Genomic DNA, 24,450 nt, shown 5'->3' with positions numbered 1-24,450 from the left:
AGCTTTTTATGTGTGTGTGCTTAGATGCTCTTAAAAAGACACTGCAAAAAAAAAAAAAAAAAAAAAGTAATAAAAATTTGCACTGTGGCTGCCCGCATCTGAATAGCAATTCTTTATTTTAGTCCTCTTGGAGGTTATTATGCCCCTTTTTTTTTGGTTGTTTTTTTTGTTTTGTTTTGTTTTTTGTTGGGTTTTTTTTCTTATTAAATATGGAACACCTACTCCGTTCTTAATTAAATTTAATGAGCCAAAATAAATTGTTGGAGATACTGAGAGAGAGGGGTGTGGGCTGCTTTGGGACAAGAGGAGGTAAATTAAGCACATCGAGAGGAGATGTTTTGGAGAGAAGTGGCCCCAGCCCCAGCCTTCCTCCCCCCACACTGTGTATTTTCACTGAAGGGCTTAACTGGGGCGAGCTCCCTGTCTCACCTCCCTTGCTGGGGCGGGGGAGGCCAAGCATCCCTGCCGAGCTGAGGGATGCTGGGGGACGGGGAATGCAGCGGGTACCGAGCCGGCACCCCTCGCCCTCGGGAAATTTGGGATGTGAGCGGAGCTGAGGGCCGAGTCTGGAGGAGAGGGGCCTGGGGAAGGGACCCTCGGTCGCTCCAGAGCAGTGCGGGGCAGCCGGCGGGGCTCGGGGCCCGGGAGCGGCTGCCCGCCCCGTCGGGGCTGGTGCTCGGCGCGGCCGAGGCGGGCTGCGGGCCCGGGGGGACGGGGACGCCCTTGCCCTCGCCGACGCCGCCGTGCAAGCGGAGCGGGTGCGGGAGGACGGGGAGGCGGACGGGTGCGGGACACGGGGGGGGTTTATTTGATACGTTTGCGGCGCTTGCGAGGCGACGGGACTCGTCTGACCCCCTCCCCACATTGCCAGAGGCTGCAGGCAGAGGCAGGGGGAGCGGCGGGGGTGGCTGGGGTGTCCCAGGTCCGTTCCTCCGGACACCCACAGCTAAAGCGGTCCCCAGGGCAGCGGCGGGGAGCGGCTTTCGATGGCGCGGGGGATCGGCCTGCCCGGGCAGCCGAAAATCAACGAAATCTCTCCCGGAGCGGGGCGGGGAGGAGGGGGCCGGGGCCCAGCACCTCCCGGGGCGCCCCCCGGTCCCTGCTACGGGGCCGGGGCGAGGCTGCGGAGCCGGGGCCGAGGGGGAGAAACCGCTGAGCACCGGCCGCACCTGCCGTGCGGGGCGGCCCGTGGGGCGGGGGCGGCGGGGCCGGGGCCGCGCTATTGTCTCCCCGCCACCTGCGGGCCCTCCCGCAGGGGGAAATGCCCGAGCTGTTACTCTTCCTTTCACTCCTTCCCCTCAGCCTCCCGCTCTGGCCGCGGCCGTGGGAGCGCTCCCCGCCGGGGCAGTGGCCGGGCCGGGCCGGGCCGGGGGCGCGCAGGCTGCCGGCGGCGCGCGTGGGGCGGCGGGCAGGGCCGGTGAGGACGCGCCGCGGGGCCCGCCGTGCCGCCCGCCAGGAAACACGACCATTTTCAAGCCGGCTCCTCTAACCAACAGGAAGCGTTAAAGATAGAACAGTCGGGGCTGGGCGGGGGAGATTAGGAAACCGAGCATCTTCTGTGCACCGGGAGCCGCCGCCGGGCCATTCCCACCCGTGCCTGCCCCCCGCGGGGGCGGGGGCCGTGGGCAGCCCACCCCCGCCAGCACGGCTGCCCCTTCCCGGGAGACCCCATCCCGGGACTAAGGGGGACGCCGGTGCGGCAGGTAACGGGCAGCTTTCCCCGCCGCTGCCCGGCCACGGGGGGGCTTCCCACGGCCGCGGCTCGCCCCCTCCCCACGCTTTCCCGCGGCGCAGGGGCAGCGAGCCCCGCCGTGGGGCAGGGAACACCAAACTGCGCAGAATAACGATGCCGGTGATGCTCTGAGCAGGCCCCAGACCTTTTGAGCAAGCGTGATCGATATCTACCTTTAATTGGAATAAAAGAGAGCTAGAAACAGCAGAAGCAAAAAAGAAAAGGAAAAAAAAAAAAAAAAAAAAAAGAGGAAGAAACCCCAACAATAAACCCTGAACCCGCGCTGGCTGCCCCTCCACGCGTGCCACTGCCTGACCAGGGATCCAGCAGCACTTCCCACTGCTCGGCGCTAACAAAGCCAGACCTGGCTGCCCACGTATTTTTGGCTTCAAGCTGCAGTAGATGCTTCAGGAAAAAAATCCAGGCATCTTGAAATTGAACTACAGCAAGTTCAAGAACAAGCAACAAAAGGCAAACCCCGCTGTAGGGAAGGGTGGTTTTTTTGTTGTTCTGGTCAAGTAAATTAATGTTTTGCTCCCTCAGAGGTTTGCCATCCAGTCACAGATGATTTGTGTAACTTAACCTAACACCACACCCTTGTCCTGAGCTGCATGCAAGTAGTTTGGCTTTTGTTTTCAAATTGTTTCTAGCCCTCGAGCATTTGAAGAAAGCCTTTAAAATATTAACCGATACGACTGTCATCTTCCTGTGTTTCCAGACATTTTACAATAGGAAACAAAGAACAAACCCCTACAACAATAGCTCAGAGGTATGAATTGCCTCATTCATCTCACTGGAATGTTCAAAAACATTAACTATTTTTTGACTGATTCAGCAGAAAATGTGCTGCCAGATAATAAGCTTGTGCCTGATCCAGGGGAGATTCAGGGACTGAGAAAGGTTTTATTTTTCAGCACAGCAAAGCAGCACCTTTCCTGGAAGGAAGCAAATATTCTTGTTGATGGAAGAGGCTGCATGAGAGAAATTCTGACGCGGCTCAAAGGGAGCTGCTGCCTTCCTCTCTCTGTACTAGTTCCATGACATACCAAATGGCTTATCTCACCCCCAATTCTGTAATAAATTAATTAGCAATTAGCGCCTACTCAAACAAACCACAAAATAACAGCGGAGTCCTTTGGTTTTGAACGGGAAAGGCTTGGGACTTCAGCGTGGGGCGTTTTAATCTCTGGTTTAACACTCCTGGAGCAGGAAAGACAAGGTCAGCGCCATCAGCTGAACTGCTGAGACAATGCCATCACTGAAACAAAGTTTGTTCAAACTCCTGTTAAAGCATGCTGATGCTCTCTCTATGGGCCAGTGAGAAAACAGATGGCTCAACTGTCATTCCACACTGTCCTCCTGTCACGAGCAGTGGGAACGGGAATAAACTGTCACTTCCAGCGCTGGTGTCTCATTTCCAAGACCAGGAGGTCAGGGCAGAGGTGTCACGCTGGCTGAGCCCTGTCTGCGGATGTCCGCGCCGAAGGCAGCAGCACTGTCCTGGCCAGCACTGGGTATATCTGGGGTTTCCAGCACCAGTGGGTTACTACAGAACTGACAACACACAGGAAACAAAACCACCTACTACACCTAACATCTGATCAGAAAACAAAACCTTAGCAGAAATGGAATCGTTAAACAATAAATGACAGTATTCCACACGTTGAAGAATTCAGTTATCACAGGGTTAGGGAAAAGGGCAGTTTCACTAAATAAATAGACTGTAGTGCTCAATGAAATAATATTTTTATGTTAATACAGAACAAAGGAAATAAAATATTCGTTATTACCCCACCACCCAGTATTGGAATTCTTGAAGAGTTCAGTAGCAAGTGACACCCTCACACTTCCCAGTTAGCCATTTGAAACAATGTGGCATATGCTTTAAATAAAGGCTACAACAGACAACTGAAGATTTTTTTTTTTTTTTAATGGAAACTCTGACCTTTATGAGCAATATGTACTTCTTAAATAAATACAAAACATTCATTCAGAAAAAAAATGAAGAACATCACAAAAGTTTCAAAAGTGCTAGTTTTTCCAATTTCCTTCCAAGATTTCATGATACAGTTACACGTGCCATTTTGGCTGAATTCAAAATAATTTTATGCAAAATAAAGCCACAGTTATACTTCCCTTCCCACCAGACACAGCCCCCACACAGTAATCCAGTAATTTCAGCAAATTTCTAGAAATTAGTGCTTTAGCTCTGTTACCCCTGCTCTGCCACACACAGTATTGATGGCTCACAGTTGGCACCAACATGTAAAAGTCAGCGTTTCAAAAAAGTCAACAGAAGAACATTTAAATAACCTTTGTCGTTAAAAGTATATTAAGAGTACACCTTGGGCTCAAGTTCATCCACCTTTCAGATACTTTAAAATCACACCTAACTGTAAACAAAAGTGCACACGTACTTCAATGCTGATCAGCACTGACGCAACCAGACATTTAGAGGCGGCTGCCCCCAACCTGGGCTGAAAACTCAGTTCTGAAAGTTTCACATTGCTACAACAGAGCGACCTCTTCAAAGATAGCTTAATCCTTGGTTTCCTGTAGTCTTTTACAGAGAGGTCCCTCTCAGATTTGAACAGCGGCTGTCAGCCCTCTCAGGGGATGTTCAGAACAACTTTGGCAACTGCCTGAGTTGTTTCACATCAAGAATGGTGCCAACAGAATTCATGCTGTTCGACTGGTCTAACGTTTCAAGGGCTGGAGTATGGAGATTTCTAGGGCAGGCCTGAATGTCTCCTTTGTCCCTCCTGCCAGGTTGCTCAGTGAATTCAACCCTCCCAGGTAACAATTTGGTTTTGGATTTTAAATCCTTCAAAATCTGAACTGAGTTTTTATCTGCTTGATCTGCTCTGGGAGGAAAAAAATCACTTGTAATATTTCTTAATATAGGGCTGTTTAATTCTGGTGGAGAAACCTTAGTAGTCAGCTCTCTGCTGTGACTTTTTAGATGAATGGGAAGTCTTCCATCAATTCTTTTGGATAGTTCAGTCCAGTGGTTGAAGCCATCCAACACAGGGGTACAGTTTTTGTCCACCATACTTTTGCTTTTGACAACGTCAGAATTGCTATCTTGAACCTGTAGTTCTTCATCTTCGCTACTGTCATTGCCCTGTATCAACCCATATCGCTTCATGTACTTCTTAGTTGCAAAAGACATATTGTTTGGTGAAATTAAGCTTAGACCCACCATGCTCTTGTCCATATTTGCATGCAAGATATCTTGGAAAGAGAAGTCTGCAGGAGGATTTTGGCCTGAGCGGCTGAGAGAAAGTCGAGATAACTGATTTTCACTGAGATACTTGAGTGCTATAGCGTTTGCCTCCATGCTCAAATCAACAACGTTAGGAGTTAAGCCACACATGCTGACATTGGCAAATGACATATAATTTAGTCCAGGAACCACTGCTTCAGGATTTATGCATGCTAAGATGCTGAAATAAAGCATCAAAAAATTAGTTTAGCATTACAGGAAAAGTATGCATTTCACAATACAATCTGAAAATTTAATTTTGCCCACTAGCAATTTTTCCTTCTTTCTGAACACCACAGGCTCAACCAGGCTGTTTCGTTCTGAGATCATACATTCTGCACATACTAAAAGGCAGCTCTCCAGCTACTCACACCGACAGTACCTACACACTGTTAGAGAACCCATGATACACCCCCCCCCCCCCGCCCCCCAAATCTGATTCAATACTAACCACAACCCTGTATGAAAAAGAACCGGCCCCTAGTAGGTTTCAGAGCTGGTTTTGGTTTTAAAGCAGGTTTGAGCTCTTGGTCTAGTCTCACTAGAGAACGTGACGTTATATGTCTCTGATCCTAAGACTCTAGATGCTGCCATCCAACTCAGAACTTCTATCTAGATAAAAGATACAAGCCCAATGAGAGACCAAAAATAATTTCCTCTTTCCCAACGCTTGCCAATTCCAGGAGTTTCACAGAAACTCTGACGTACTGTCTGCTTCCAGAAGCTTGCAAGGTTCTAGTTTTTGAAGGCATCCTTCAGTAAGGGAAATGTTCATTCATTCTGTTGCTTGGTATACCAATTCCTTGCATATATTAGGTGTTTAAAGACTGGAAGGACAAGCTCTGGTACACTGGTAGTGGTCACAAACCAGTGCATTTAGTACATACACATAAACTCCTCCTCTCGAAGGCTGAGTCTGCCTATTTCACCAAGCACAGATTCTGGAGTTAGGGAGGAGTAAACTCCTGGCTCAGATGAACAATTGCTAATTACACTACAGAGTTGCACTGTTGTTTCCTTCCCTACTGAGCTGTAGACCTTTTCTCTGTTGTTTATTAGTCATGAAAATGGCAGAAGGAAGAATCTCACCCTGCTCCCCAAGTCTGAAGAAAAAAACCCCCAAGAATTCCAGTTTTGTCTTATGGGTTCACTTATTAGCATATTATTGACATTCAAAGAACACTGACAGACTCTCCAGCCAAGAAGGTAGCCCAGACATTCCAGAAAATTGCCTGATGAGATTCAGGTGAGGAGAGAAGAGATCTTAGAAACTGTATGACTGGAAACAGCTTTTGATACGTAGCTGAAGATAAACAAAAAAAATACCTAATTAATCTTCTCTAACAGTTATACACTAGCATCAAGATGACAATAAGAATAAAAGTGAAGCTGTACCAGGCAGTGAGCCTATGCCTAAGCAGCTACGTAAGTAAATTCCTGTGCCTCAAACACCTTCTTCAAAAATTACGTCTGCTTATCCTTCCGTTTCAAGTCAAAGCACTCACAATAACTAGCAATTAGGACAGAACCAGTTTTGATTATATATCAAAGCCATGATAATTTCACTTACACTGGTGAAGTGCAAGACAAGGGTTAAGCAGCAGTGACAAAATACACAGCTGCTTAACATTCACCCACCCAAGTCCATTGTTTCTTTGGAATACTTTGACATAGCCCAAAGGACTGAAATTACTCAAGTAGTTTCGTTATTATTCTAGGGAACTGTGTGCTACTGCATGCAAAATACTTTAAGAATCACCAGGTGCTCCAAGAGCTAGAGCTACTTGCATTATATTTAAATAATCTGAGTTTTGCTAGCAGAGCTCTTGAACCCATAATATAAGAAATACCCATAGCATGAGCCAGCGTTTCATCTTTGCAGGAAATGTGGATCAAGCTGCCAAACACTGCCCAGTGGCAGTGAACACAGTCCCACCTCTTTAATCATTGAGCCAATCTTCATTTTTGGTTGAATCTGCAAATTAGTACTCAAACCAGCCACTATTTTACCTGGCATTCTCCACTTTGTGGGTATTTTTCTTCATTTTGCCTGGTGAATCAAGTGTCACTCCAAGACTCTTCAGTTGTTTGAGTGTCGCACTAATCACACTCTCTTTATCCACCACTCCCGTGTCTGTCTCTGAAGCCATTTCTGTTGTATCATTAATACCCTGATACTTAGGACTATCACCATTAACAAATCCTGATTTTACAGGCAAGCGATCTTGCTCTTCTGAGGACTTTAGGAAGTGATTTACTTGGCCCTACAGAAAAAAGGCAGGGAGAGACCACATGGACAAAGACATCATGACATGCAAGTGTTGTCAAGACCCGAAATCCTGGTTTATTCTTATGAAATTAAAATTCAGCTATAGGTCAAGAGCTTATTCTAACAAAGCAGCCAAAATCAGATTCATTCAGATGCAATCACGTAAACTCACAGCCATGTAGTCAAACGCTGGAATATCTTACATTTCAAGCTTTCTGTAAGAGTCCGTTCTGAATTTAAACACATCACATACTGAGATTAAAGTATCTTCCCTTTAAGGGACTTGAAGGTAAAATGCTGTGCTATTTTAAAGGGCACTAATTTGGGAATTTATCAACTGACATTATCTTTGAACTAAAGAATTATTATTTGACAGTACTTCATGTATGCTTGGAAGAGTGAAGTACAGAATAACCACTTAAACTTTAAAAAAACAAATGAGGAGCCACAAACTTAGAGCTTTTCTGTAGAGCTTAACACAGGAACTCGAAAACTGCACGCAATTTTCATTCGTGCCAATACCAAATGACTTCAGCAGTGTACCGTTTTGACTGTTGCATTTGGTGCAGAATATCCAATTTACATCAATTACCAGTAAGTCCTGGTAAAGCTTCTGATCCTCTGACGGATGCGGAGGCAGCAAGGAGGTGGGTGGCTCCGGGTTTTGCTCACTTGTTACCACCGCTGGGTTGCTGGCTCCCTCCGTTGGCTCGGTCTGTAAAGACATGCTAATGCTCCCTCCCAAGGACGAGCTGCCAACAAGCGCTTGGGAAACGTTTCCATTTCTGGAAGAGAACACCGAGATAGCTAGGTATTTTCTTCAAACAGGAGAAGCACAAGTATCACTGCATGCACTTCATCTTTTCAAGAACACCAGAAGAGGCCAAAAATCGAGTAATGGAAACAGATCCTAACATTTCTCAAGCAGTTATTGTCTACTGCTTGAGGCTTTGCTCCTTTCTGCAGTCATTTCCTTTCAAAAGTCATTTGAGGACTGACAAAATATACCTCACAGCGTGAAACTACTTTTTTCAAAGTATTTTTTGAAATGATGATGTGGAAATGGCCATGGCTTCTCTGGACTAGTCAAAATTCAGTAATTCTCTGTGACTTAAGCTTAAATCAGATGAAGTTAATCAAAATTTGGCGTTGGTCTTCTGTTTTTGTGGACACTTATGGACACTTAAAAGCCTTCAGGAATAAGTATCTTCCACATGTTCTGAAACACAAGTTATTCAAAAAGCCATTTTTACCAAGGTAACGGATAGCAAGACTTCTGTGGTAGTTTAAAAACTTCTCAAAGACACTGTTACAAGTACGCACATATGCAATGCACACTGAGTATATGAACTCAGAACAAACACTTAGTTGAAATATTTCTCAATAGCAGATGTGAAAGAGGAACCATAATCTATCTTGAAGTTTCCAGATAAAAAGGGTAAATATTTTAGAATGAGTTACAACGTGATGCTCTGCATCCCCTTCAACCAGCTGGTGTGTGCATCGCATAAACCTTTTGAGACCAGACATATCAGTAGTACTATCATCCCCAAAAGATCCCTAAGCAACCCTCCTCTCCCTTCCTGCTCCTCCTCAGGAGACAAGTGTAAGATAAGGGAATTTCAGAACTCAACTGATCAATTGCCTGTGTTGAAAGCGATAAGATTTAAATCACGTCACATACTAGATAGCCAATGTAGGTTATCAGTTACTGTTACACTAGCAATTATTCATCATTCCTAAAAATGTTCCCCTCCTCCTCAAAGAAATCTGGGTGATGCTCTACATTCTCACTATAAGGTACTTATACAGCTATTTTAAAGGTTTATGAATCCAAGTTGGAGAGAACCTTAAGATGGCATGTCTCTAAAGTACAATGTTCAAAACACTGATTTGAATCAGTAACATTTACAGTAGCAGTATACGTTTGCAGATAATACTTCAGTCAAGGACTATGAATATTTAAGTTATAGCTTAATTACCATCATCTTTCCCAATATGATTATTTTCAAAACCTAATTTAACTGGAAGGGTATTCTGCCTTCTTCTGCTTTTTATACTGAAGAGAATATTAGGTCGTTAAAAGTGTTAAATTGTTGAGCTATTGCCTGTGTAAAAACAACATCCATATAGATAATTAAAAATATTTTTAGAGTTGCTTCCCAAATTAGTTTGAGATTAGTCATTGCACTATAAAGAATCTGTTCTTAAAAATAATTATATTAACAGCAGTGAAGTTAGTACCTGTATTCACTACACACAAAGTAATTAGGTGTAAAATGTAGTGAAATTCAAGGAACAGTCACATAATCATAAACCCTTCATCCTAAGCCTCTCAGAATTGAAAGGGTTCTGAATGCTGACAGGTAAAAGCCACTGTAGGAAAACAACTGACTACAGCAGCGTCCCCTTTCCCCCTCAGGATTTAAGGTAAGAAAGGGAGTGCTGCCAGCACCGTACATGCTTTCCAAGTTAAAGGCTTTTGCCATCAGCTCCTGCTGATAGGTAGGCTAGCTAAACGTGCATGACTGATAAATGCATACTCTAAAAGGCAATTGTCATCTGGTGAGCTGTACAATTCAAAGCATAATTAAAAAAACAAAGAAGGGAAAGAACACAACAACTGAAGTCAGGTGACTATTTATAATTCCTGAAAAAAATAATTGTGCCAGTAGTAACTTATGAAAGGCAGTTTCGCTTATTATGTGAACACAAGACATTTCTTATTACTTACTGGAGAGTGTTCTGATTAGTTCCCTCTTCCACAAGATGAATACTGTCTACAAAGCTGGGCATGTCAACCACCTTTAAGGAAGAAGCAATACTTGTACTACTTGTATCTTGCTCAGCATTAATTGAAATGCTTATGTCTTCCTTGGAAATCTCTTCATCCTCTTTTTTTCCTTGTGGTATGGAGTCATCTTGTTTTTCTGAGGCTGTATTCCAAAATAGGCTAGCACCTAGAAGTGAATTAGAGATTTACCTGTTTCATGAAAGTCATTACTATCTTCTGAGACCCCTTGGCTTTGTAAAGCTAGAGGAATAGTTTCCTCACACTCAGTTTTTTTTCAGCTAAGAGTTGCCAAAACATTGTTCAAGTCCTACTTTCTTCCAAAGCATACTTGATGAAAGTAAATGGTTGTATTAAAGCATTTTAATGCATTGACCTTGAGCCAGTTTGAAAATTTCCTCCAGACTAACCACAATATTTCCATGGATTTAACAGGAACCAATACATCAATATGTAACTTTACAGACACAGCTGCGTAACTTGCTAGAAATCAAGCAAACACAGGCTCTTCTCCATGCATGTAAATGCAGGGCTTATGAAAAACATCAATAATATATTTAATAGAATACCAGATGGGACAGAAGCTATTACACTGTTTTGAAAAGTATTAATTAAAAAAAAAAAAAGAAAAAAGTAGTGTATTTTTTCTTTCAGGAAAGCACAATTTAAACTAGAAGACCTTCCAAAGCTTTTGTAAAAACAATTCTAGTGATGGCAATCACTGCCATTGCAGCCCGCAGACAAAAGTAGCTCCAGCCTAAACTTGCAAGTAACAACTAGAGAACTTAACTGGTTTTTGTATCCAGGTGCATGCTTGCATATATTCAGCATTTCTGCAAAACATTCCCTCCGTGCCCAAACAAATCACGGAAACCATGCAGAAAAAGTGACGCCATTCTATTTTTTAAAGAATAAAACATTACCTGTGCTCACAGCAACGCTCACACTTTTCCTCACGTGTGAACCTGGCGAGGACTGTGTTTCCATAGAAACAAGGTCCCCTTGCTTCTCAGGCTGTAGAGCACGGCTAACTGCAGCGGCGGGTTCAGAGGAACAAGCCTGACGAGCCTGTGCTTCCAACAAGCGTTGGATCTGTTAACGGTTATCAGAATGTTGTAATTTGTACAATAAAATATAAAAGTACAATAGGCAAAAGTGAATTACTAAATTGGGCTCCTCTAAGATCTGGACTCAAATCCAGGCTGCGTTGCCACAGAAATCTGATAACCTTCCAGTTCTCAGCAGTGCATGCAGCATAAATCAGAACATCAATTTTGATATTGGCAGAGCCAGAAAAGAAGAGGAGCACGCTGGCAGAACTACACCAAGACAACCTGAGTAAAGCCTATTTGCACTGCATTTGTTGGAAGTGTTCTCTGTCCCTTTCATTCAGATACAAAGCCTATTACCGACTTACCAGCCAAGCATTTATATGCCAACTGTCCCTACACCATGCTAAAACAAGTTTATATTAAATTGCAAAACTAAGCACTTAAATGATAAAATTAAGGTTGCCCAGGCAATCTTCAGTGTTTGTACCCACCCTGTTCACCGAGTAGTTCACAGCTCCGTGGAGAAAGGCTGCAACGGTGAATGCTGCATTTATGCAATAAAGAGAGGTTTCCCTCTCTTATGCACAACCCATGCTTTGAGAGCTTGATTTTACATACAGGAACTATAGCTAGAGCATATTTTAGTTATAATTTTCTAGCTTAAGCAGGAAAAATTTGTACTATGAGCAACTATCCCATTCCTATTACTCATCACCAGCAGCAAAATGTAAACTCTGGCTCTCCAGCCCCAAATCATACGCTGCAAAACACCAGGCCAGCAGTGTAACTCAAGAGGTCAGTACTTTGGAGAAACTTGGTATCAAAACAAAATTTAGCGAGATCACCAAAGCCCAATTTTCCAGTGCAGCAACAAACACCTGATGAATCCTGCTAGCGTGCCGCAGACAGACAACTGAAGTTTTCAAAGCAACAGCCTCAATAGCTCAGGAAGCTGCAGGCTTGAAGGTGGACAAAGCAACACACAACAATGTCCTGTGCTTCACCTTCACCTGTATGCTTACAATAATTCCAAAATATATAGCCTATGAAGCAATTAATTTTTTTTTCTTTGACATAGACACGCATATATATACACACACACATACATATGAAAACATTTATATAGAAGGTGTATAAGTTTGCATTCTAAAACAGTCTGCTAAAAGGGAAATCTTCATGTTATGGAAATACATTAAAAATGAATGCAAAATTTAATTAGGCAAGAATCAAATAGTTTTAATTTAAGGGACACCAATTAGCAGAACTAATCAGGATTCCCCTCCATCCCCAAACTGCAGCTGGCATGATAGGCTCTCTTGTTCCAACCAGGATAAACAACAGCTAATTTAATTCCTTTGGCAGGGGAACTATCAAAGCATAATCACTAAGAGGGCAGAGAAGAAAGCTGCCATTTCCACAAACCTGAGCCTGAAGTAATTTGAGTTGTCTATCTTGTTCTGTAAGAACCCGGTATGCATCTGGAGATAATCCCATCATTCCATTATCTGATCCTGCTTTAGAAGCAGGCATGTGGAGGCACGGTGAGTGGGCTGCACAAAACTGCGGACTAGAGGGGCTTGCACTTGAAGGCAGTCTTATTCCAGGTGATAAGCTATTGTCAAGAGAACAGCTTCCCATTTCCCCATGATATCTCATAGGGCTGCTTGTGGTATATCCTGGATTGCAGCAAATATTTGGGCAAATGATATTTTGATGGAGCACTGCACATGGATTCTGTTGAGCCATCTCTGATTGGATTTCCACTCCATGTTTGGGGCTTATTTTACCAATTCCTTGCCAGGAGTTTATCAGATTATATTGGACAGAAGCAGGAAACTGACAGCTGCATGCGCTGGCTGGACAGCAAGGTGGCACTTGAACTGGCACCTGCAGTTCCGGTGGTCTTCTGCAGCTCTGTGGTGAAAAAGCAGAGTTGTAAAGGACTGGCTGTGTAACAGCAGGAAGCTGCTTGGAACTGGTTATTGACGTTCTTCTAATTGGAGGCTCTCCCTGCTGTGCGATTCCATCAGGCTTTAATACAAGTCCTTCTGATGGCTTTCTGGGGTGATGCACAGATGTATCCGGGGAAGGTCCACTACAAGGGGTTGATGGAGAAGAAGATCCAGAACTTTTTCTTGATTGCGGGCAAGCTTTCTTACAGTGCATCTGTTGCTGTAGTAGAGTTTGCTTTCCTTTGGAAGGCCTTGAAGTCAGAAGTTTCTGGTTTAAATGGCTTGGTATTTGCCTCAAAGAGGGGTCTCCCATATTAGCAGAAAAGTTGTGCTTGTGTTCAGAGTGCTGAGTGGGGTGACAGGTAGATCCTGAGCACCACTTCTTTTTAATAGGCTGATGTAGCGTCGAGGGTAAACTTTTAACATTTGAAGTCCCCATAGGCTTAGAGGTTTGTCCTGATTCTATGAAACTCCCGTCCAAAACAAGTGACAGTTCAGGAACTGAAGGAAAGATCCTGGTAATCTGAAGGAACAATTACACAGGCAAGTTTAAGATAATTTTAAAATACTGTCTTCCAGCTCTTCACATGCAGAATTTCAAAGAAAATGTTTTAATTAAAAATCAATATATGACCATTACTAATGCCAAACCAACTACACATTGAATACTTTCCTAAAAATTGGAGAATCCGGATATAGAAAAAGCAGCAAGATCGCTGGGATCACTCCTAGAAGACAAAATTGCTTTCATACAGCATAATAGCCATGTCTATCAAATGAATGCTCCATGTCATCCTGGTGCACATTTCAGAGTATGGATCTTTCCCCTTCAGGAAGTAGACTGTGTGTTCTCTCTGTTTATTCCTGACCCTTTAGATAATGTGCAACAGAACCTATTTTATAATCCACAACTGTCACATCCTTCTAGATCTATGCTGTATGAGGGCTACTATTTCATTATATTTGTATATGCCTCAGTATAAAAGGACAGACCAGCAGATCTTTATTTGATTTACCCAGAAATACATAAGAAAGTTTGGTGCCTCTGTCTTTGCCTCACAACACCGTGGCTCTTCCATTTAATGGCAGTAAGATTCCCCAAGGAGAACCACTATCTCTGTTCCCAAATGCTAGCATATACAGGATTTGAAGTGTCTATAATCCTTATGTCTATAACCCTGGAAAAAAGGCAGGTTAACCAGAGCAGGAGTTATGACTCTTGGTCCATTTCTTCAGTTCTGTTTTCCCCTGCTAGCACTTTGAGACAGAAACTTTATGCTCTCCAGTCCCCTTACAACGATTTTTGCTGCTCTAAGTGTCACATCTGAGATGCCCAAAACAATTATTTACTTAGTTACCTGTTGACTCACTGGGTGAGGACTTGGAATTGGTCTGGGGGATAAATCCTCATCTTCTACACCAGAGTCATGATCGCTGGCTGACAACTTGCTGGGTGAACAGCCTAGGGGAGAACTAAAACCAACAGAAATCAAACTAAAAATGATTGCTCGTCAGATTTGGCAGCAGTAACATGGATCTTCATGCTTTTCACTGTGCCATCTACAGTGTAGTATCAGCATAATTTTGTCAAGTAGCAGTTGCTATACATCTCCTCCCTTGTTAGCTAGGGAGCTCACACAGCATATGGTTCTAAAATCAAAGAGTGAAAATACGAATGCTGCTTTTAGGCAGAGATACTAACCCTCCCCACACCCCCAGACATACACACCTTGTAAGTGACATTCTAACAGCAAAGCACTGATTTATATTAGAAAGACAGGGAGTGCTACAGTAAAGATCGTGATATCATTTGAAGGAAAATAAAGGCCATTATAGTCATTGATAAAAATTTGGTGAATACGGTTCTTAAAAATCATTAAGTTTCAACCTATTTAGGTCTCACAGTTCTGAAAAGTTAGAAGGAAAAAGGAATTTTTAGCAACTTAATTAGATTTCAATTAGAGATTTGCTTCAAAGGACAGATCTCAAAGAAAGCTTAATACAGTGAACTAAGCTCCATCAGTAAGGAAGCCTTTTTAGAAACACCCACTGCATAGATTACAACCACCAGTATCAAGAGTAGAACTACGAGAACTTTCTCTTAGAATATGGTCAGCTTGGTTGTCTTACTTGAAGACTATTAACTCTAGAAATAAACAAAAGCAGAAACAAAGGTTTTAATGCAAGAACTGACACCTGGCACAGTAGAGATCAAAAAACCCTCATCCAATAAATATTTAATTTTTGCATATAAATGACATCTGAAAGATTTACCTTCCGATAGGTAGTTTCTTGCAAATTCTGCTGAAGAACTCAGTTTCTGCATTTTGGTTTTCTGCACTCAACTCAAACTGGATAGAGCTCTTGTCTGAAGGTTCAACATTCTGGAATGGAATTTTCTGCATTTGTGAAGCATGAAACTTTCAACTTTTAATCACCGAGGCACTACTCCCAAGGACATGTGTTTTAAGGATGGTTATATCTGATGATTTGTTTCTTGTCCTCTACTTTCAACTCTCAAATCTTTCACCACTACAAGGAGGTATGTAACTTCCCTTCCTGTTTAACACTGTTCCCCCTGCTACTCTGTAAAGTAGCTGGCCTATTTATAGCCATGAGCAGATGCTTCCTTGCTGTAACTGCTTAGATACTCTTCCACAAGCCTCCACCACTATCGGAAACAGCAACTGTTTTTATACTGTTTCACACCACAGCTGGGCAAGTCTTGGAGACAAGAGAAGTGAGCCCCTGTCAAGAGGCGTAATCTTCAGAAAGCTAAGCTGTACCTAGGTGAAAGGTGGAAGGCACCCCTGAACAGGGAAATGTAATTGGAAAGAGAACGGAGTAAACAGCACAGGACACATTACACTAGCTGCTTCTCTGCCAGAGCACAGGAGCATTTATCAAGCAATTAACAATTCAACTTCAGGTTCTGTTTTCCTAGGCTTGTACATGTAAGGAACCCAGATTTCCTAGGATTTCCTCAAACCTCCTTAGTTATCTCCCAGGCATTCTATCATCAAATTCTTTCAAATAGTTACTTTGTACAAAAGATAAAATTGTTCCTGCTTTCTTACTATGGTGCAGCAAGAGATCTGCAGATCAGTTAACCACTGAATTCGCTTTTGCATTCAAGCTCAAGCAAAGCACAAACACCTGGTTTCGCTCTCCAGAAAGCACCAAGGTGCACCACCCATCCCAGCTGTTAGATGTGTCCAGCATGCACACAGCATACCAGATTAACAAACACTACAGGAAATTAGAATCTCTGCTCATAAAGTTAAAAGGTCACTGGTAAGAAAGAGCACTAAATCAAGTCCAACACGGCACTTTTACATTTTAAAAGGCAAATTCTTAGTGCTAGCAGAAAAGGGCCCAGTTGCTGACTTTGGAGGTCACATCTCAATTTGAGAGCCAAACGGAATTTTCAGTAATCACTGTAAAAAGGTAGCTTTCTAGAGCTACATCATTTTCAAACTCCTTAAAGAAGGAGTCACTATAATTTGTTTTGATTGAAGTACTTACACTAATAGTCAAATTTTAAAGTACCATGATGCAGTAGGAAACCAAGCCACTTACTTTGAAGAGGTGTACTGTTTCACTGCAAGTTAAGATCCGAAACCCCAGTTCAGTCTGTCCACTACATGGAATGCACTGATAAAACTCAGGTTCCTTGTGTGTCAATGAATAAAGCACAATAAGAAAACTCCCAGCTTCTGAAAAAACCCTAAAATAGAGAAAAAACCCACATCTTAAAAAAAGAACCAACAAACAAGAAATAGGAAGAAGGCCCTAGTTTCTCAACATACTGAGCAGGCTATCCCACAGCTTAGCAAACTGGTGAATCACTGCATTTTGAGTGGTACTGTGCTATAGATAGAGCAGACAAACTTATGACTGATGCCACATGCAAGAATCAAATCAAAGTAGAGCAAAGGGAATAATTTGTCTACTTTCTAGATCACTTAGTACTTTAAATGAATTCCTGGAAGACATCAATCAAAGCATAGAAGAAAACATCTGTAAAAATGATACTGTGATTTTTTTCCATTCAATTGAAGATGTATTATAGAGACACTTATTGCTTCAGTTACCCCTAAACATTCCATGCTCACGAGCATAAACAAGAAATGCTCATGAGCAAAAAGATATTTTTTTTTTAAGAAAAATTATAACTTTTTTTTTCCATAGGTTGAGAACAGTGAGTAACAACAGTTAACATTTAGCACAAAAGATCAAGGATAACGAAAATAATGTACATTTCCAGGAAGAGGCAGTACTATTTCAAAACAATTTTTCTTTTTATAGCACTTGTAATGTGCTTGTTTGGGGGGTGTGTGTGTTTGTTTTTTGTTTAAATAATAGATGTGATAGAGAAAGCAGTAGAAACAAGATGCTTGAAAAATGTATTCACACGTAACTTCAAAATTATACTTACAACTTAAGAGTTTAAAACGTCTGATGCACAGATCAAGCAGTTAGTCTGCAGAGGTTAATTTTGTTTGCATGGTTCATCAAATCTGCCTAATACACTTCCAAGATGGAGTCAGGGAAAGTTAATGAGAGTCAAGCATCTAACTTGCCTATCTAATAATCTAATTGGGCTCTTATCTTGGGCATATTCAAATTGTTAAGGGAAAAAAAGTCTATTCTGTAATTACAGACCCATTTGTTCACCAAATGGGGTTTTATTTAATAATTTAAAAGCAAGTGTGGCCAAGCAGAAGAAATTCTTATGCATACAGCATATTTTGAAGTTTCATTTACCTGAAGAGCAGTTTTAAATTATAAACACCTGAACTCCCTTCCAGCTTCCATATAAATACAACTTGGCAAATGTTAAAAAAGTGAAAAGATTTAGAGAATGAGGAATGATTACTTACTAACATCACAATAAAAAGAAAAAAAATCAGAATGCAAAAATTATAAACCCAGAATATTTAGCAGGAAGTCATAAGACGACAGTATTAGCTTCAAATCAATATGCTTCAATATGTTGGTCAGATACAACCACGGAGAAAGCTTATGTCAAAGAAAGCACCCATAAGAAAAGTTCAAAACCAAAACCCCACCACTGTTTAAACTGCTATTTCCTGCTTCTTATTTAAGCTAAAATACAGCGACCTTAATGATAATGTTTACCCTCTTCTGTCTTTGAGATACCAGCCCAGCTTTCTAACACTTCAGTCATAGAAAAATTGCAAGACACAAGTCAAAACCAGAAAGAACATTTAAAACAGACAGCCTTACCTCCTGTATAACATACAAATCACTGAAATCCCTCAAATATGTTTGAACAGAGCCCATGTTGCCATGCATTTCTGTGGAATACATTTTTAGTCAGCCAATAGCTTCTATATGTTACAGATAAAAGTGACTTACCTTTCTTGAATTGAAGAACTGAATAAATATCGCAAGCAACAGGCCCAGACTTGAGGACTACAGATATGGGTAACCCCACTCAGCCAACTAGAAGTGAAAAGAAATGTCCTATTAGAGACAGTTCTGTTACCAAACTTCCACCACGTAATCCCTCAAATACATCATAAATCACTAAGTGTATTAATCCGTACAAACTGAGCCAAACACTTACACTCCAACTAATGGCAGAGCATAAGCCTTAGGATCAGACTCAAGCAGCAAAAGCAATTTTCGTGTCTGGTCCATAGTAAGGTAGCTGAAAGAAAGCAGAGGGTGGCATTTTATTAGTCTTTTGCACAGCAGTCTTTCAGAAAAAATCCTGGAGACACAAATACAAGTTCAGAAAATACTGTTAAGTAAAAAAGGTCAGAAAAAAAATTCAAAAACGTTTTTCCTCTACTCTTACAGCAACTCCTCAGCTTTTCAATTCCATTCATATCCAAGAATAATCAAGGACAAAATTTACTTAGTACTATGGTATTCACAACAAATCCAGAAGTGCAACGCATGTTAAAGTTGAAGAGTAATTTGTGAGAAGCATTCATAAAGTCTCTCTCCAAACAAAATGATATTCAGTTGCTTCAAATTATTCCCCTGATCCATCCATAGTTCACTAAATGAGTTATCAATCAGAATGACGATTCCCTAATACCATCTTATAAGCATGATTAACAGAAAAAGCTTTGGTTCATATTAATCTGATTTTCATTCTAGGGCAAGCACTGATACGATTTAAAAAGTTGGATGCTGTTTATATTTATTACATTAATTAGAGGTGTGTCCCCTGCCCCAGTAGGAAGATCCTTCTACTGAAGTCAAAAGCAAGAACTACTGAACTAGTTTTTTGCCCCACCCACATTTCTTGTTTATAATGTTTTAACTTACTCCAAATACAAGAAGTTATGTTATTTTTATGCCAGTTATTTTACTGAAAAGCAAAGCACTAGCTGAGATCTTGCCTACCAACTTGCTTTAGGAAATGCAACAAACCACGAGGTACTTTGATAGTTTTAGCATCACCCTTTACTCACCCACATTTATAAGTTCCTTGAACCTGTGCAATATTCATAGGACTGTTCAAATTTCTTGCTAGGGCTGTGGGAATAATTGGGACAGACTTCACAGGGGTGTATTCCAAGATATTTGCTGTGGTAATAGAAGCCCAGTGAAAAGTAAAATGTAGATTATCCAGGTTTTCTGTGAAAACAATGTGAGCTCTAACAGTGAGCAGTTTAGAAAGATCCAGTGATTCTTTACTGCACAGGCTGTGCTGCACGCCCTAGAAGTAGGGAAAAGAGAAAGAAGTTAAATACGCTAAATTGTCTTCATATGGCTACCATGATTCAAGTTGTATTACACTAGGAACTCAAATAATTCCATTATAGCTACTATTGCCGTAGGCACTGTGTAAAAAGCTATTAACCCAGGTCGTCAAAGCTCATGGCTATACTGAATACAATGAATAATGTAGAATACACACGAAATTAAGCTATGCATATCTTAGTATTGATTTAGAATGTATTAAAACACCTGGGTTACTCAAATTGTATAAAAATTAATAAAATAACAGGCAACTAGAAGGCTCAAGGTGATCTGTCAAGTTTTCTTACTTGCATTCAAGAAATTTATATTTTAACATCTGGATGTACCATCATGAGAAAGTTTAGATGCGAAGCAAACGTCATTCATATTATAAAATACACAAAAAAACAACTACAGGCAAACATTTACAGGAATGGAAGGTGTTTTTACCAGGTTGTATGTCTACAGCAGAGCACAGAAGCGACAGGCACATGTTTCAGCTGTAACTACTAACCTACATAGACTTTACATGCTTTCTTGCAAGTCACTTGCCTAGTGATACTTGATCAACAGCTATGCAAATACTGCAACTTACTCATGATAGATTTGAAAGAAAAAAATGTTTTTTCTTGTTTAAGCAAGTTTGCTGCAATCCCTGTTGTCTTGCTGGTTTTGGTGGGCAGACCAACCAAAAAACTTTGGTCAGACAGCAAGATTTTAGTTCAAGATTAAAGACTGTGTGATGCCTAAACACCTGTGAAGACTAACTGATATTATTTCCGATACACTTTTCAATGACACACGAGCAGCTCATTTCACACAATCAACTAGTCTAGCTTCAGCCACAACTTTGCTGTGTTTGAAATTTATGGTTGTTGGAAATCAAGCCCTGTGCATGGTCCAGTCTCCTGCATAGAAGACAGTTTATTGCTTAAGAGGCCCAGAAGTTGCCAAGAGCTGCCTACCTTGAACGCCATGCTGATATCTTCAGCACTGTGAACTATAATGTTATCTGAAGAAGGTCCCCAGGCATTAATTGTACATGGAATCAAAAAGTCTCCAGGGACAGATGCAGTTGGAATTTTGCCCGATCCACCAGCAACTTCTCGACCAGGATCAAAGCGGTCTATTGTTAGTGTTACGCCTTCCCCATCTTTAAAATAAATAAAGTTAGAGTCCACAAGCAACAACTCAGGCTCCTTGATAACAGCTTAACCAACCAACCAATATTGTCTATCTGATGTTTAAAGTTACCTTCATCTACCACAAGAGTCCCAAGCAAAAAACAGGAAAATAATTTCTTCTCATTCTGCTTAGCATGGCGATAGGCAAGTCGCAAGGTTTTCTCCATCATAGATAACTTTGGGTTTCTAAAAAGAGACAAGCAATTTTAGGACCTAAATTATTTTTAATGCTTTTCAAAAAAGTATTTGTTATATTGTAATAGTGTCCAGAGGTTTTTTTGTCCTTTAAAAAGAAAATATACAGAAATAGCCCAAAGCCCTAAAGAATAAAAAGGTAAGAATTAACAACATCGTATAAAATGCCAATGGAAGTTTAGCTCCTGGTCTGTGCATCACCCCAACTATTCATATTCAAGAAAGCCATATTTTAACTGAAGCAGCTCCACAGAATGCTCCGTGTGATCATCTCAACAAGAATATTTTGGCTTGACTAGCCCAGCAAACGAACACCTGAGGAGAAACATTTTTTTCTTATAGAGAATAAATAGCAAGGAGAGAGAAGAGCTCTTTTCTATGGAGAATAAGTAAGGAGGGAGAAAAGCTTCTTCATCTGAAGCACAACGTTGTCACAAGAACTAGAGATGAACACAAGGGAATTATTTTAATAGCAGGAGGAAGAAGTTAGAAACACTAAGACCAAATCACAGAAACTCTTAAAAAGTCTCCTAAGTTTAAAGAGTAGAATAGGCCAAAAAGTCTAACTAATTTTGATGTAGTATTCTCTCATTTTAGCACGATATTCAGTGTGGATGCTTAAAGTAGCAACAGACTGGGCTCAGTGACACAGGAATGCAAGTATGCAGAAAGATGAGGCAATTATAAAATCACCATTTAGTCAAAAAAAGCAAGTTTGGAATCTAGGGCAGTAAATACATTAACATTATTTTAGATTGAGATAGCTTATCGGATTTTGACTTAGAAAGAGGTCAAATTTGAAAGCAAAGCTACTGGTGTATGTGAATACTGTGATGATGGCACATACCCTACCTGCTCAAGATTAACTACATGCCTCCATAAAAATAAAAGTAATTTATTTTAAACTCTGTTAAAACTTGGAGGTTTTAATATTAACTCAAAGAACATTATATGGCAAGTACAAGTAGAGGCCTCTCTAACCCGTAAGGGCTGTCCACCCTTATATGCACATATATGCATACACTTGCTCAAATAACTACAGTAAGATTTTTGTAATATTGACACAAAAGTTACCCATTTAAGTAATACGGATCTATTTTTACCCTCCATTTGTTTTACAAATCAGATTTGGAATATCTTACCCTAGAAATTCACAAGTGCTTCAGATTTGCCTCTAAACTCATTCTAAACCAAAAAAAAATGAACAGAACTTTTTGCATTTTAATCCAGATTCCTGAAGCAACCAAAATACTTAGTTTTAAATTTTAGTTAAAGCACACTATCCATATCCAGTTTAGTGAAAACAGTTTTTCTCTGCAAATACTTAAAGACCAGGAAAAACATGTTAAAGAAAACTACAAATACGCAGTTAATTTTACATGTTTCCATATGCGAAGGAAATGGAAAGAAATTCTAAGTTACTTTTGACTGAGGCACCTTCACAACCCAGTTCACTGTGTTACACCACAGAAAGGGAAACTCAGATCTTTCTGATGAAAATCCCGATAAAAGAAACACACGAGCCGTTTCTTTTTCCTTTGTGCCTTGTCACACACTAGACTCAAAATATAAAATGTGGCTTCATATCATATAATTCTTAATTTATTTTAACCTTTAGCTACTTAAAAAAAGTTATTCATACCTGTAATAGGTAATATGTGAGCCAATGACATTACCCATAGGGACTGGGTCCCAAAGTGCACACTTAGTCAAAGGGAAACTGAAAGGGACCATCCTTTCGGGAGCAAATCTGGGAAGAAGATCACACAGATAAAAAAGAAAAATGGATTAGTTCAGTACCTCCAAACATACTTTGTAAGAAGCAACGAAGGGGTGACGCTGTAAAAAAAACAACAAATAGGATCTATAAACCATTGGTACTTTTTTTGCTTCAAGTCCAGGCCAACAAAGTAGCAACTTTGTCCTTTGAAGATGTCAAGGATATGAACTACAAAGTCAACACAAAATTTTCATTTGCCACCTGTCAGTTCCTTTATGTAGTCTTGGAAAATGTGTAGGCTAAAATACAAGTTTGCAGATAAAGCTCAAGAAAAAGCATTCTGGATATACTGTAGGAAAGGAAAAGGTTATCAGTCATTAGAAACTCCCATGGCACTCAGAAAATCTTGGTTTAGCAAACATTAGATCAGCTCCCAAAAGCCCTGTTTAAGTCACTTTTTAAAGCCAGCATTCAATCCACTTAGGCTTTGAAGACTTCGAAAACAAAGCCTTGGCTTAACTAAAATAATATAGTGCAAAACTTGCAATTAGACTTCAAAGAGGCCTTAAGAAATTAGTATATAATCAAACCAACTTATTTACACAAGCAGTGTTACATTTTTAAAGAGCTGCCTAAACCACGTTTAAGTAAAATACAAAACATTTGACAGTCTGTATCATTCAGCAAATATCTCAGCAGTTATTAACAAATAAACAAGAACTTCCTTTGTAGTTATTTGAAGCGTCAAACTTTGCCAAGCTTCTTTCTTTGCATTTCCTTAAGTTCCCAGGACAGAACTTCATTTTTAAGGCAGTACTCTAGGCAGCTCTCATGTTTTCAGCAACAGGTAACTAACTGTCATTAAAAGGCCAATGCCCAAAAACATAAGTCCCAAATCTAGGCTTGTAAAAAGGGGAAACTTTTTTCAAGCCTCACTATTTTCACTAGGTTTTGGCAAGCACGGGTCAGAAACACACCCCCACACCCACGGTTCTTTATAACCAGAGCCGCAGCGCAGCACCGGGCCTGGCGTGTGCCCCGACGGGCGGGGGGCGATGCCCACCCCCTCATCCCGCAAGGAAGGGCACGGCGGACCCTCCCAGAGCCGCTTCCCCGGCGCCGAGCGGGTACCTCAGATCCGGGCCGGGGTCCATGCAGGGCGACCGCAGCTCTGACCCCTCCTCTCCGCCCTGCCAAGGGGCGCCGGCGCGGGGCTGAGCCCAGGGCCTGGCCGCAACCGCCCCTCCTTCCGCCGGGCACCCGAAGGGGGCTGCCAGCGTCTCCTGAGGGAGGCGGGGAGCAGCCAGTGACACCCCCTCCCCAAGGCCCAACTGCCGCCGCACTGCCTGCGGGGAGGCACCAGCAACCGCCAGGCCTCCCGCCGCGGCAGGGCCCGTCCCGCCCCACTTCGGCGCGTGCCTCAGCGCACAACCGACCCTTCGTTCCCCGCCGCCAACCGCGCCAGCCAATCAAAAGGCACAACCGCCTCAGCTCCCGCCCCCACTCCCTGTTGCGACCCAATCGACGCGCGGTGGGAAACGGCTCGCTTGACCAATCAAAGCGGACC

At 41.7% G+C, this 24,450-nt stretch overlaps 1 protein-coding gene across 1 annotated transcript; it reads right to left on the bottom strand.

Annotated features, from left to right (window-relative positions):
- Positions 1 to 1,665: 1,665 nt before the first annotated feature.
- On the bottom strand, positions 1,666 to 24,441 carry STIL (STIL centriolar assembly protein). The gene is made up of 16 exons (XM_037403810.1): positions 24,015 to 24,441; positions 22,806 to 22,913; positions 21,039 to 21,154; positions 20,750 to 20,937; positions 19,514 to 19,761; positions 18,655 to 18,738; positions 18,444 to 18,530; positions 16,641 to 16,788; positions 15,336 to 15,445; positions 14,420 to 14,534; positions 12,532 to 13,584; positions 10,981 to 11,149; positions 10,001 to 10,226; positions 7,859 to 8,051; positions 7,008 to 7,261; positions 1,666 to 5,178 (listed from the first exon to the last, which is right to left on the bottom strand). Exons 1-16 carry the CDS (start codon positions 24,035 to 24,037, stop codon positions 4,353 to 4,355), a joined length of 3,948 nt encoding a protein of 1,315 aa, XP_037259707.1. The 5' UTR covers positions 24,038 to 24,441; the 3' UTR covers positions 1,666 to 4,352.
- Between the last annotated feature and the right edge of the window lie 9 nt (positions 24,442 to 24,450).

This window comes from Falco rusticolus, chromosome 11, assembly GCF_015220075.1.
Source record: "Falco rusticolus isolate bFalRus1 chromosome 11, bFalRus1.pri, whole genome shotgun sequence".
In the NCBI taxonomy this organism is placed as follows: Eukaryota; Metazoa; Chordata; class Aves; order Falconiformes; family Falconidae; genus Falco; species Falco rusticolus.
This window is presented reverse-complemented; position numbering and strand designations above follow the sequence as displayed.